Genomic DNA, 15,233 nt, shown 5'->3' on the forward strand with positions numbered 1-15,233 from the left:
CCAAAAAGTAGGTGGGTGAGGGAGGGGCCTGGGGCAGAGCAGTAGGACATGAGACTGGAGAGGGATGCAAATCATTTAATACTTTATGAGTCAGATTAAGGAATTTAGATTCAGTTCTTAGTAATATGAGAAGCCATAATATATTTTAAAGGGAATGATACTCTGTCTTATGGTGAATTATGGATTAAAGGAAGGTGAGAGGCTATGGGGTGGGGGTTAGATGAAGGTTAGGAGTATCTTGCAGCAGCTTTCCAGGATTGGGGTGGTAGTAATGGGGATGGAGAAGAGTGGATGTATTGAGGATCCATTTAAGAGAAAGAGGGTATTGTGAAAGAAGCCAGGTGGGCAGGCAGGTGGGATAAGCCTCTAGGTCTAAGTGGCAAAACATCACCTCTCCTAAAAGAACTTTCATTTGTATTCAGGCTATAAGGACTTCAACTTTGTAAAATGCAATGTCTTCACAAGTCCCTGAGGACCTGACTTACCACTGACTTCTGATTGCTGGAGATACTTCCATAATCAGGAAGTTGCTTTTTTTCCCTCTTTTTTTTTTACCCCTTTATTATCTTCCTTGGATATCAGAACTGGGTAGTGGGTTAGAGCACTTCTGAAGATAGTTGAGTTTGTCCTAAAGAAAAGCTGAGACACTATATACAGCCACTTATCTGGTCAGCCTCAAAGTTCAAGGGGAGAGGTAGGAAGGCTTTGTGCTTCCAGTGCTAATGATCAGGGGTTTTATTAACCTAATGTTTCATTCCATCCTCCAGATAACTTTGTGAGGCACATCTTTTCATTTTAGTTTAAACCCCCCCCAAAACCCTTGTGAGGCTCAAAGAGGTTCTTTATTTTGCCCAAAGTCACACAGCTTGTAAGTTGTAGAGCCAGGATTGGAACCAGGGTCTAGCTCTCTCCACTCTCCAAACCACCCCTGCATTACGGTTAGTCTGTTTGTCTTCTTTTCTCACTACCACACATTTCATCCTGGGGAAGCCTACAATTTCTCTTTCTTTTATATACTATGTTTGCCTGTGCCATCCCACAGCATGTTTAGTAAGGTGCTGAGTGAACATGCCAATCTAGAGGCAGCACCCCCTTCTTGCTGCCACACATGGGGCTGGGGTGAAAGTCAAGGCAGGGCTGGTGAGGAGGACTGGGTTGCTGCTGCCGCTACTAGGAGATGGAGAAAGACTCCTCTGCCTGTGCCTTAGCTCGAAGGCATCTTCCGTTTCCTAGCCTCCTCTTGCCCTCTCGCCCCTCCACTTCAACTGAAACCCCTTGGGCAGCTGACGGCATTTGGGGGCTCAGGGTCCCCGGTCTCTGTGCTCTTGCCCATCTGTGCGCAGAGCCTCGTTCCAGGGCGCCTTGAGCCTGGCGGGCATTGACGTCAAGCGGCGGCGGATCGCTGCCTACAGACGGTTGACCTGGACCCTCCTCCACACCCGCTTCCTTTCTTGCCCCCTCCCTTTCCCCTGCTCCCGGGCTCTGGCTCGGTATAAAAGGCAAGAGCGCGGGGTGCCTCGGCAGCGCCGAGTTTCAGCACCATGGAGAGCCCCCGCTTTCGGCTGCTGCCCCTCCTGGGTGCCGCCCTGCTGTTGCTGCTACCTCTGCTGGGTGCCCGTGCCCAGGAGGACACCGAGCTCCAGCCCCGAGCCGTGGACATCTACTCCGCCGTGGACGATGCCTCCCACGAGAAGGAGCTGGTCGGTATCCCCAACGCCCCAGACTCCCCAGGGCTGCCGCGCGGTCCTTTCCTTTGTACCTCCTCTCTTCCCTCCTCCCCACCCCCATTCCCAGAGTAAGGGCGCGGGGAGATGAGCGCAAAGTCCAGGCTTCCGCTGTCATCCGAAGACTATCTGTAGCCCACGGGCTTCCGGCAGTCTGTAGAGCGAATGTCTTGTCCCTGCTCCTCGGAGCCACACGAACCTCCGCGGCTCCGGGACCCGCTGTCAGTCAGTACCTGGGACAGCGCTCGCTAAGTTTCCACCCCTCGAACATCCCTCTGTCCGCGGACTCCCAGGGCCGAGTGTGTGGGGTTCTGTGGTTCCCTATAACTCGGGCTGGAAGTGAGCACCTGGGCTGGGCTCGCAGCCAAGGCAGCAACTTCGGGCTCCCGGGGCGGGGCGGTGTGTTGCAGATTGAAGCGCTGCAGGAAGTCCTGAAGAAGCTCAAGAGTAAACGTATTCCGATCTATGAGAAGAAGTATGGGCAAGTCCCCATGGTAAGGCTTTGGGGCCATCTCTCCTTGTGTTTTTCCTAGGGGAAATATAATACCTTAAGTCTTATATATGCCTTCTCCTTAGGATGTGGCTAAATAATTCAGGAAGTGGGTTTGCAGAATTCTGTAGGCCCTCTTTGTTTCCACTGCCAGCCCTTGCCCTTGATCTCTAAGGACAGAGGGTACACCAGCCATTTCAGAGGGCCAAAAAGCATGTGCAGGAACCAGCTCTCGGGGTCCGTGTGCAAAGGAACATTTCCTGAAGATGAGCTTTTCCCCACCTCATAAAGAATTCTCTGAGTTGGTAGAGCCCTTAATCTACTTCTTGTTCCTCCAATTTTCCTCCTGCCTTCCAAAGCACTGTCAGTTTTTGACCTAAGTTCTAGGGTCGATATTCTTAACCAGGGCTTATCACTTTCCATGCAGAATAAATACACATACTTAAATCTTCCTTCTTAGAATGAGAAGGCAGAAAGCAGGGAGCAGAGGTTGTAAGAAAATATAAACCCATTGTTTATTTCTTAGAAAAAAGATCTGGTTGGTTTTTTTCCCCTTTGGATGAGCAATTAAAAGACCCAGGAACTGTAGTCTATCCTCGCCATCAAGATGGAAGAAAATGGGAGGGGCACAATAATTCAAATTTCTTTTTATGTTCTCTCACTGAAATTATAAGCATAAAGCTGCCTGCCATTTAACGCCTGACTATACTTAGACCTCTGGTGATAGTGATAGGGTCCATCCGTCTCTCCCATGAGGCAGAAATTGTACTGATGGGGAGATGTGCCGTTTGGGTGCCTGGGTTTGCACATGCCAGATGACGACACGTTCTGTTGCTTGCAGTGTGATGCTGGTGAGCAGTGCGCAGTGCGAAAAGGAGCCAGGATCGGGAAGCTGTGCGACTGTCCCCGAGGAACCTCCTGCAATTCATTCCTCCTGAAGTGCTTATGAAGCGTCCACCCTCCTCCATCAGACCCTCCTTCCTCTACTTCCCCTAGAGGTCCACACCTTCATCTCTGGAGTTGGGCTTTAGCAACCAAGTTTGCATTTCCTCTGAGGGTGAAAGAGCTCTTTCCCTGCTGTTTTCAAATAAAAAAAATACATTAGATGTTACTCTGTGAAGAAAAATGCCTTGTGTGGTGTTGATGTATGTGCAAAAGCATTCTTTTCTTGTTTTATTTGTCTGACAAACTCTTGTGTATCTTTGTGTAAAATAGGGGAACTTTGCTTGGAAAATTGTATTTTCCTATGTAGCATGGAAGGATGAAAATTAGATCTAGCTAATGTTGGTGAATGATTTCACAACCTGAAAAATAAATCACCCCAAGCATCACAAACTAAAGCATGTACAAATTATACATAATAAAGTGTTTTTAGTAATTGTTCATACTGCACTGTTGTTTCTACATAAGTAATTTAAATAATAATGGTGAAATTAATTATGCAGTTGTTTTCAAAGAGAAATATTTTAAAAATAGTAATCTATTGAGAGAACAGCACCTTGACTTCAAGGAGTTTGGTCATTAATTAGGAGTTTGTCACACAAGCTTTTGTATGCTCTATTTTTCTTTGGTTGCAGTGGTGGTGGTGGTGGTGGTGGTGGTGGTGGTGTGTGTGTGTGTGTGTGTGTGTGATGTGATGAGATGGAGATGGTTGTAGTTGAGCTGATAATGATTTTGTTTACTAAAATCTTTAGTTAAATCCCTTACCTTGAACAGTGAGACTAATAAAAGATAAATTGTTTTGTGCCTTAGACACGTTAACAGCAATTTGAAAAATGAGGACTTTTGTTTTGGCAACTCTGTTATTTAAAAATATACATTGATAAATGGACTCTGGGGGTTTGTTGAAAGGAAGGGCAATAGCTATATAGCAGGTGCTATAAAGGTGTGAGATCCAATCATTCCCACTAGTAAATACAGAATCTTAGAAGAATTCTCTGTTCAAAGGAAAAATAGACATTTTAGAAAATAGTTTTGAGGGGAACAAATAAACATTGATGGCAGAAGATTCAACTAAAAAAATTAAAAAATTGTAAATTAAAGTAGCCTTTAAATACGTGTGAGTGCTTACCTGAGGTAAAAATTTTCAGGGTTTAAATTAGACCAAATAACATTTAAGAAAGAGCATCAGGAGAGGAATAGATGCTTGCAGCTTTCTAAATGCAAACTCAAGAGGAACCTGCATAAGAGTAGAGTTTAAAAGAAAGTCCTGCCACTGACTGATGGGGAGAGAGCATAAGCTGAAAGAAAGTATTCTTGTACACAATTGCTATTGTATGTTCTTATTGTTACCAGTAACATGGCTAATTCCCTTATCAACCTTGAAATATAGATATTATTTAGCATTTTTTTAGCGGAGGAAACAGACCGAAATGATAGAACTTGCTCAAGTCATATGATCTTAAATCATGATTTCAGCTCTACTCCCTCTGACTCCAGAGATTTGTCTTTCTCTCCATGTTTCTCCAGGCATTTGGACGGGCTGTTTGCACTCCCACACTCCCCAGAAGCCACTTCTTTCTTCAATAGAAATTAGTTCACTGGGGGTTCCGATATATTTTTTGAGGTCACATTTCCATTTGAATTTCTCAATGACAGGCTTAGTTTGTGATTAAAATATGTTAACCTTTAAAAACTGCAAAGAGTTCATGGTTTCACAGCCTGTTACTTCTCCAGAGGCATTTCAGTTAAAATCCTAACCATTTCCTCGACTCTCCTAACTGTTCTCACTCGTGTCAGTCCTAAATAAAAAAGATCAGAAAATTGCTTTAATCATTGATTAGTGCACAGACGAGACCCTCAAGGATACTGCTTAGAACAGCTTCCTATTTCAACCTGGAATGTTTCTCTGAAAGCAGAGATGCTGGAGGAATTTGTAGTTCAAAGACAGGGACCAGAACTGCTCTCAAACCTTTTTAACTTGTCCCCTCTACTACTGCTCCTACCTTATTATCCCATCTTTCTTGTTTGATACGACTAAAGAGTATGGACTTATGGGCAATTGGTGATGGGGAATCTGTGGCCTCCTGGGTATGGAAAGGCTTTTTCCAAACGTTTTGTCTAGGGGGCCCATTTTAAGTTTATGGTCCTACTGACATTCTACACTAATGATAGCAGCATTTAATCTTAAGTGGCTTGTTAAAAGTAACTTTGCCTTCTCATTTTATCAATATTAGAGTTTTTCTTCAAACAGAATGCCTTAGTGTGTTTAATAATCCCTGTTGTAGAGGACAAGAATGTTAAGTATTAAGAACATTTTAATGATAAAAATAGTTGCCCATATGTGAGCCTGTAGACCTTCTGAGACTGGCTGAAAGTCTGAGAGGTGCCAGCAGCTATACCTAAAGATCTGGAGGATAGTATAAGGCATAGAAATGATATACGTAGAACTGGGATCCTCACGGGAGCCTGGATATGATGTGTGAAAGTTACTCGTGGGCTTTTTCAATTATATGCAACTGTTTCCCATTCCACAGTAATTACTCACCCTATACCAGAAACTGAAGGGCTGTGAGGGACACATGATCTACCTATGTACTTATGTTCCCTCACAGTCCTGATAATGGTACCTCTGAATCTGGGTATTGACCAAACTTTAGTCAGTCTCTTGAAGCTTTTTCTAGGCCCACCTGTGCACTTCCTTGTAAAATCCAGTTTTAGCAAGAACTCAGCTAAGTCATTTTACCAAGAACCTCCCACCCATCACCAGCTTACCAGGTTCCTCATCTTCTACCATTCCCCATGTGATGTTTGATTACCCTAACCTGTCTTCAACAAAGATATCGTTAGGTTATTTTAGCTAGAATCCTTCCTTACCCCTAATGTTTCCTCTTAGTAATTTTTTATCCATTGACCTCCACAATACTTCTTGACAATAAATTTTCATTTGCCTGGCTGTATTTGAAATTGAGCCCCATTCTATATTGAGGTCTCTTTCCTCCTATTGCAATAGTCCTGAATAAAACCTGTTTTTATAGCTTTAACCATTGTTTAGCTCTGGTTTTTCTTTTACAGCTTACAGGAGTGTAGTTATAGAAGAGGGATAGGATTGTATAGTTTCAATAAGATCATCAGATGGTTCTGTTAAGCTTCTTATCCTATAACCACTGCAATACTGAGCTAGTTTTTCATATAGTCTATTGTTAGAAGTAACTTTGCCTTCTCACTTTTTATAAGTGCCTTTCATGTATTAGATTCTGAGATTATAATGATAAACAAAGTAGACACAATCCCTGTCCTCATGGAGTTCATAGTCTAGTGGTAAGAACAATTAATAAAAAACAAACAAATAAAAATTATAAGTCATGAGTAATTCTATGAAAGACATTGTAATAGCAAATGAGTGGTCAAGAAAGGTAATATCTGAGCTGAGAGTTGAAGGCTAAGGAGCCAGCAATGTCAATGACAGGATAAATAGAGGAAAAGAAAGAAATTCAGCAGAGAGTATAAAAGTTGAAAGGCAGAATAGATGTTGATATGCTTGAAGAACTGAAAAAAGACCATGGAGTTTCAGAAAATGAGTGCCAGAGGAGAAGAGGTCTATGTGGCCACCCCTGTAAATAGTTCATTGGGCCTCCTCTCATGTATACTGTTGCCTCGATCAGGTATCAGGTGGAATGAACAGATATTCATAGGTCGGGGATATCTCAAGGGAAAGAAGGGTGAGAGGAGGAGGGTGGTTATCCTGGCATCAGTTTTCAGTCTTCTGTGTCTCATTGAGGATGGTTGCATATCATTATCTCTCCCTGACCAATGGGTGTTTATAATTTCTTTCCCTTACCTTGTTAAGGGTGGATACGCTCTTCAGAGTCTCTAGTCTTGTGGGTGTATCAGCTCAACTGTTCTGGCTTGAAAATAGTTTATGTAAATATTCTAACTGGTGTTTCCTGAACGACTGTGAAGCAGAATCAATAGAAAGGAAGAGGTTAAAATTTTAGAAGAGGCTCTGACTGGGTATCTCAGTTGGTTAGAGCATCATCCTGATACACCAAGGTTGTGGGTTTGATCCCCATTCAGGTATACAGTATACAAGAATCATCCAATGAATGCATAAATAAATAGAACAACAAATCAATGTTTGTCTCTCTCTCTCTCTCCCTCTCTCTCTCTCTCTTTGCCTCTATCTCAAATCAATAAATACATAAAATGTAGAAGAAAGAGGAGGTAATTGCTGAAGCAAGGCTCTTGTCAGGGATGAGAAGATGGGATTCAGAGCTAGGAAAAAGATTGATTTTGGGAAGGAAGAAGAGGGTGAGAGAGCACATGATGTATGCAAATACAGGTGACTTTGTAGGTGCTTTGACAAAAAGTTGCAGTAGTTATATTATGGCTTCTCTTTTCCAAGGGATGTAGGATATAAAGCCATCTGCTGAGAAGGAAGTGAAGCAACTCATCCATTCAATAACTCTATATACACAATATAGAAACTGATGATAGCCAAACCTCTACCATAATGTGACAGATTCACCATAATAAGACATATACGTTAAGCACTAGACAAAGTGAAAAATAACTGTAGAAGGCACAAGAGATGGATTATCAAGGCTTATAGACAAAGTGGTTTTTGATTATCCTTTGAAAAATGTATAGTATTTAAAAAAGTAAAGATTGGGAAGAATTTAAGTGGGAGAAATAGTGTGAATGAACATACATAGAGAAAGGGAAGGCAGATAGAAATAACTTGAGTGCTGAGTCCGTGGGTATAAAATGGTGGAAAAGGAAATGAGAGTGGGTCAGATTGTAGGAAAGGGGGCCAGGTCTTTATCCCTGGCAGCAGAATGATCTGATCAGAGCTGTGCTTTAGGAAGCTCATTCTGATAGCACTCTAGAGGAGGGACCAGAGAGGGAGACGTGGCACACACGGGGCAGGCAGGAAGACACTGGAGCAGTCCAGAAAAGAAGTGATGTGGGCCTGGGAGGATAAAGGTAGTGGGGATGGACAGGAGGAATGCAAGACACTTGTCCAGGAAGAGTTTGAAGCAGTGTCCCCAAACTCGTCTAGTCTGTGATGGTGTTTTCTCTCATCTCTGGTGAAATGGCATGGGGGCAGGGTGATCAAAGCTAATCTAATTGCTATCCAATTGCTAATTGTTTTAATTCAAAGTTTAGCAAATATTGCATGTAAAAAGTCAGGTTTGGCCCTGGCCAGTTTGCTTAGCGGTAGAGCGTTGGCCTGGTGTGTGGAGGTCCTGGGTTTGATTCCTGGCCAGGGCACACAGGAGAAGCGCACATTTGCTTCTCCACCCTTCCCCCTCTTCTTTCTCTCTGTCTCTCTCTTCCCCTCATTGCCAAGGCTCCACTGGAGCAAAGTTGGCCCAGGCACTAAGGATGGCTCCATGGCCTCTGCCTCAGGTGCTGGAATGGCTCTGGTTGCAACAGAGCAATGCCCCAGATGGGCAGAGCATCGCCACCTTGTGGGCATGCCGGGTGGATCCCGGTCCAGCGCATGCGGGAGTCTGTCTGTATGCCTCCCATGCTCCACCTCATGCTTCTTGCTTCAGAAAAATACACACAAAAAAATTAACAAACTTAAAAAAAAAGTCAGGTTTATTGAGGTATAATTTGTATATAATTCATTCTTTTGAAGTGTATATATCTTGCATTTTCTGTGTTAAAAGGTCCTTTCTATAATGAAATGGTAGTGGATCTAGATGGTAGCTGTTTTCCTAAGGTTTCTATTAATAAAAAAATTTTAGCATCTCTCTTTTGCGATGCCAGAGTTATGGGAGAAATTTGACTTGTTTAGACAATCTAAAAACCTGGAAACAGCTGGATTTGTGGGGACTCATGAAACGAGGGATTTGAGAAGCTGGGAGAAGGGTATATGCCAAAGAAAGGAAAGGAGGCCGATGCTCATAGCGGGGAGAGGACCGGCGTTTTGAGCATGCGAGGGACCCGGGGCTTCTCTAGGTTTCCTCCAGATCCAATCCAGAAGTGGCTTCACCAGAAGGGAGGCAGGCACAGGGCAGCGCCACAGTGGGGGCAGGAGGCTGGCTTGCCACTCATTGCCCTGACCATCATTAGCTGTGTAACCTCGAGCAAGTCACATACTCTCGCTGGGCCTCCGACAGGCAGGCGTCTAAGACCCCTGGTACAGCTGAGATATTTCGAGACTGCATTCTATACAATTTGGTCATATCTAATAAACTGTTTGAGCAATTGAGAAGTAAAGCAGATATGTTCCTGCCCAAATTGGTTTTGACTTGACTTGTACTGCAGGCTTTAACAAGAAAGAATAAATCTAAAATCACCTCAGTTTCCTAAGTTTGGATTTTTAAAATGCTAAACAATCTTGTGAATAACCCTAAGCACTTGGAATTTGAAGAGATTTTTAAAAAGTTATATATTATATTTTAATTATATATTTAAATTATAAATGTATATTAATATAGAAATGTATAATATATGTAATTTATAACATAATTTAAAAATTATATAATATGTATAATATATTTAAAATACAATATATTTTATGCATATATCATTTATACATCATATATATGTATGTGTATAAATCATACACATTAGTTGCTTCCACACACAGTAGAATTTGTTTCCTTCTGTATTCTCTTTCCCAGTTTGCACTGGGGGTTAGGACCCAGTTGGGGCTTTAGAAGGAGGTGCACTCATGTACTCTTCATAGAGGAGCTTTGTAAAAATATAACCATAACTGATAGCATCTATTTATTTTTATTTTTATTGAATTGAGAATTTTTGTTTTGTTTTGTAGTGAGAGTGAGGAAGAAGGATAGACAGAGACAGGCAGACAGGAAGGGAGAGAGATGAGAAGCATCAACTCATAGTTGCAGCACCTTAATTGTTCACTGACTGCTTCCTCATATGTGCCTTGACTGCGGATAGCGGGCTCCAGCTGAGCCAGTGACCCCTTGCTGAAGCCAGCGACTTTGGGCTCAAGCCAGTGACCATGGGTTATATCTATGACCCCACACTCAAGCCAGTGACCATGGGTTATATCTATGATCCCACACTCAAGCCAGCAACCCCACGCTCAAGCTGGTGAGCCCACGCTCAAGCCAATGACCTCAGGGTTTCAAACCTGGGTCCTCAGTGTCCCAGGTTGACGCTCTACCCACTGCATCACTGCCTGATCAGGTGAATTAAGAGTGTTTCTAACTTGGAAAATTTATACAAGAAAATGCATTCTTTTAATTAAATTAAATTATTTATTGTTTTGAAATTAAATTTAATGGGGTGACATTAATCTCTAAAATCTTAAATCCACACTTCTAATGTCTGTCTCAACTTATGTCTCAACTGAGGTTTTGAGTGTTCACAACCCCTACTTTTCACATTCTGTTGGGTTTTTTTTTTGTATTTTTCTGAAGCTGGAAACGGGGAGAGACAGTCAGACAGACTCCCGCATGCGCCCGACCAGGATCCACCCCGCACGCCCACCAGGGGCGATGCTCTGCCCACCAGGGGGCGATGCTCTGCCCCTCTGGGGCGTCGCTCTGCCGCGACCAGAGCCACTTTAACGCCTGGGGCAGTGGCCAAGGAGCCATCCCCAGCACCCGGGGCATCTTTGCTCCAATGGAGCCTTGGCTGCGGGAGGGGAAGAGAGAGACAGAGAGGAAGGGGGGCGGGGTGGAGAAGCAAATGGGCGCTTCTCCTATGTGCCCTGGCCGGGAATCGAACCCGGGTCCCCCGCAAGCCAGGCCGACGCTCTACCGCTGAGCCAACCGGCCAGGGCACATTCTGTTGTTTTTCATGATTTATAGTGTCTACATTAAGGTTCTGAAGCAGTTGGGTTTTATTAAGTGTTTGCTGTGATTCCCACTGTTTAGCTTCTTAAACCTAGTTAGGTTTAGGTTTAATTTTGGGATTGATCACAGAATTTCAGAACTGAAAGGAAACTTTGGAATCATTTAATTAAAGCTCACTTTATAAATGAGGAAACAGATGTCTTAAAGGTACTGATTTGTCCATTTTTTACTGTGACCATGTGAAGATTCAGTTAAGCAATCAATCTTTATTAATAAGTTGCAGGACATTCATCCAACAGAATTCCTTTAGGTAAAGCACTGTCTTAGTTTGGGAGAATGCCTTGAGAAGTGTTTTGGGGAGAAATAAAGCCTCCTTGATTATGTTATATTATTCTTTCTATCTCCTGTTAGTCTATATTAAAATTTTATTTCACTTTGGCTTTAATCAACTTGGACAGTATTTTTCAACCACTGGTCTGTGGACCACTGCCAATCTGCCAGAAATTTCAAGCTGGTCTGTGAAAGAGTTAACCACCCTGATGTTGTATGAAGATCAACAGGTAAGATGAACTTAGTTGAATTAACCTATGCTCAGGGGATTGCCACTTATCAGCCTGTACGATCAATAAAAATACTATTGAGGTTGTCTTAGACACCTTTGGAACTTATAGGCTCTTTCAAACAACCGTTTGCATCGTGCAGAGCATTTATAAACCATGCGCAATAGACAAAAAGCATTTAGACAAACTTATGTAGTATTCAGTGCATTGTACATATGGAGTTCGGAAATCAAGCACCAGCTTGTACCATATTGCACTATTATATCTGGTAAGATAAAGCTTTATTTGTTACGTGTTTTTGTTTCCAGCTGGCTAGGTCATCCAACCCCAAGTATAAAAAGAGGTTGAAAATCTATGACATGCCATTTGGTGGCCAAAAATATAAATCAACTCTGAGTTTAGGTCTGAAGGAGGAATTTAATACAAGGTTATTATAAGGCAAGAAATAGAAGTGAAGGAAAAGAACTGAATACCCCAAACCAGTAGGAATCTTTACCTCCTTTCTCTTTTTTCTCTCCTTCATTCCCTCTCTTACTTTCTCACTCGTATGTGCGCTCTCTCCTTCTTTTCTCTCGTCTCCTCCCATTCTCTCCCTCCCTATTCTCCTCTTCATCCTCCTCCTCCTTCTCTCTTTTCCCCCTCCCCTTATCTCTTTCCATATTGCTTTGTGAGGGTTTATCTAGGTCTAGTAGTGGAATTGCTGGGTTGTGTAGTGTGAACATCTTTCACCTTACCCTTACTAGATGTTATCAGGTTGCTCTCCAAAATAATTGTGCCAATTTATATTCTCACCAGACATGTACAAGACTTCCCATTGCTCCACAACCTTACTTATTGTATCTTAGTATTATTTTAGTTTTCATTCATTTCCCTGACTACTTAGGATGAACATATTTTAATATTTAGTCAAATCTTCTCTTTTGTAAATTGTCTTTTCATGTATTGCCTGTTTTTTCAGTTGGGTTGTTTATTTTTTCCAGTCAATCTGTGGAAGTTCTTTATATATTTTGAAAACTACTTTCATATTGGCTATAATGTGTTGCAAATATCTCCTCCTAATCTGTGGCATATCTTTTTCCCATAGTGTCTCTTGCTATGCAGAGTTACAAATTTTAAGGTAGCCAAATGTTACTCATTTTGGATACACTCTCCAGCCTCGCTTTAGCGTTGATCTAATGCATTTCTCAGTTTTACACTCTGGTTCCCAATCCGTGGTTGTTGTAAGAGACCTGCCATCTCCTTCCTGCAACTTTCCAACAGGTCCCGGGAACCAGGCTTAATTCTCTTAGCCATTCTATCAGGAGAATTTGATAGCATCCATTATCTGTTGTAATCCATTCACACCTCTGCATGAAAACCCAGTCTGTTTGGATGAGAAAGGCTGACACCGTGTGTGCACTCTGGAAGGCTGAGCTGCCCACACATGGCTCAAGTCTGCATCCACCATGCCTGTCTCCTCTGAGCACTTCCACACTGTCACCTAGGACAACTGCAAAAAGGGGCTATCTGCTTTCTGGGTGACTGAAACCATGAATAATTTACCAAACCCTGGCTGCTGCCTTTCATTAATCATCACTATGTTAATGATATCCCTCAGGAAAAGAGAAAAATAATTCCCTTCCTATGCAGGCTTAGTGGAGACAAACTATATTTCATAAATAAGCCAGGGGTGGGCGTTTTGTCTTGCATTCCCTTGGACTCTTCCTCTGCAGAGACAGAGAAAATGGAAATAGGCATACTGGGCTAAGATGAAGCTGGCGAAGATGCTTTTTGAATGTCAGTGTCAGTGTGATGTTAACGTGGCTGTCGTTCAGCCTGTCTTTTCTCTCACCTGGGAGGTGGGTTCACCTTTACTGGGATGTCTTCTCAGTACAGGTAGAGTCTTTTGTTAAGTGTGGCACCAAGAACTTGACACAGTCTTCTAAAACAAAATAGTGTTGTAAAGCCACTGATGTTCTGTTCAGATCATGACTCTTGCTCTCTAAGAAGGCACCCCCCCCCCATTGGAGGACTAAGTGAGGTATATTGTCTGAACAATACTTGAAAACAGTACTATTCAATAAACTTCAACTATCCAAAGAATAAAGGAAGGCCTGCATCATTTCCTAGGCTCGCTGTGTTTGTGACTGGCTTCTGTGGGGTTTGTTTCAGACGCTGTGGGCCACAGCAGCAGAGCTTCGCTAGCACACCTGAGCAGCTTGCAGGTTGTCCCTGTCCTCTCTGCTAAAGCAGGTAGGTGTCTGGAAGTAGTCTCTGAGATGGGGTGTCCCCTATCAAAACACGCAGGGCCGCTGGATGCTGCGTGTGCCAAGTTTAGTAGGCTTTGGGATCCAGTGCGTGGTTATAGGATCCTATATCTGTTCTGGAAGTTCAGCATTTTTTCTTGGGTGGGCAGAAAGAGGTATATATTCACCCAGCACATATTTGAATAATAAACACTCTCCTAGGCACATAAACATTATTTTTTTTAGTTCTTAATTTCTAAGTTCATTATTATTTTTCATAAATCATAGTGAAGTAGAAAATAGGAATGTTACCACTCCTGTTTATTGTTTGAGACTTTGGGGAGATTTTCTTTCCTGCATCTTCCCCCGTGAGCCTGACTCCCGGGTTTCCTGCAAAAGTTCCAGCCGGAGCTGTCTCCTGTGGAACGCCCCGCCCTTAGCACAGTGAGCTAGGCTGGAGCCGACTGGTCCTCGGGAAGCCGCCTCCTCCTCACTGCCCTAGGAAGACCTTGAGGCAGGTAGCTTTAGGCCAACACTGGGAACCTGAAGGGAAAGGAAGACTCCTGCTTTGGAGGGTGTGTTTTTCCACAGGTTTATCTTTCCTCCTCTCTTCTAATCCCTGGTGAGATCTCCAGGAACAAAGGAAGACCTGGGCCTAGAGACAGTGGAACAAGGAAGCCACTCAGGTTTGGACACAGGCTGCTTAGGCCAATCAAGGTCAGTCAAAGTAAGACCCATCGACTCATTCAGGGTTTTTGCAGAGAAAGTTGAGAGCAAAGCTCTGTTTGGTAATACTGTTTTGCTTTATCCTCTACATTCATTTTTCTTACAGGGAACAGGTTGGGTTCTCTTAGGCCTTACAGGTAAGTGCTGGAGAGTTTAGGTGTCTCATTCACTTTTTTTTTTTTTTTTTTGTATTTCTTTCCTTCATAGACACGGGGGACTATTCTGCAGACTGAACTGAATATATCTTTGGGGAGAAGTCCTATGCAGAGCGGGGCTCTCATAGTGCAGCCGGTGCTTTTGGACAATGCCTCCAAAATGGAGCTGGTCATATTTGAGTTTGGAGAGGAGAGAAAGTTGGGCCAAGGGCAGGTTTCTTAGTGATCTCACACTGTTAATGCAGTCGGCATTCCTTGGTGGTGAAGTCTCAGGCAGAGATCCCAGTTCTTGCACTAGGAGAGAATGTGATAGGTGGAGTCTTGTTCTGATGAAGGCCGGGATCCATTTTGGGGCCAGAGGAAGCTTATCCAGAACTGCGGCCAGCAGAGCAGCCACTGCTCTGGGGCGAGGCCACTGCACATGGTGGAGAGTCTGCTGTCCGGCTAGCGGGCTCCAGCATTGCTGTTCACTCCAGAACACACAGCTTCGCCCCAAACTAGGCTGGGCTTCTGGGCTTGCTGTCAGCTTTTGACTCTGATTATTTTTTTTCTTTATCCTACTTTTTAGCAATATTATTTCTGATCTGTCACTCTAGATAAAACAGATCTTGCTGCAGAAGAAAAATGGCT

At 43.1% G+C, this 15,233-nt stretch overlaps 1 protein-coding gene and 1 pseudogene across 1 annotated transcript; both read left to right on the plus strand.

The window, feature by feature from the left end:
• Positions 1-1,376: 1,376 nt before the first annotated feature.
• Positions 1,377-3,597, plus strand: CARTPT (CART prepropeptide). Its single transcript, XM_066360817.1, has 3 exons — positions 1,377-1,700; positions 2,135-2,218; positions 3,056-3,597. The coding sequence occupies exons 1-3, from the start codon at positions 1,542-1,544 to the stop codon at positions 3,161-3,163; spliced, it is 351 nt and encodes a 116-aa protein (XP_066216914.1). The 5' UTR covers positions 1,377-1,541; the 3' UTR covers positions 3,164-3,597.
• A 9,648-nt stretch (positions 3,598-13,245) lies between these two features.
• LOC136388142 (large ribosomal subunit protein eL21-like) overlaps positions 13,246-15,233 on the plus strand; it is an 83,809-nt pseudogene continuing 81,821 nt past the window's right edge.

This window comes from Saccopteryx leptura, chromosome 1 (assembly GCF_036850995.1).
Source record: "Saccopteryx leptura isolate mSacLep1 chromosome 1, mSacLep1_pri_phased_curated, whole genome shotgun sequence".
Classification (NCBI taxonomy): Eukaryota; Metazoa; Chordata; class Mammalia; order Chiroptera; family Emballonuridae; genus Saccopteryx; species Saccopteryx leptura.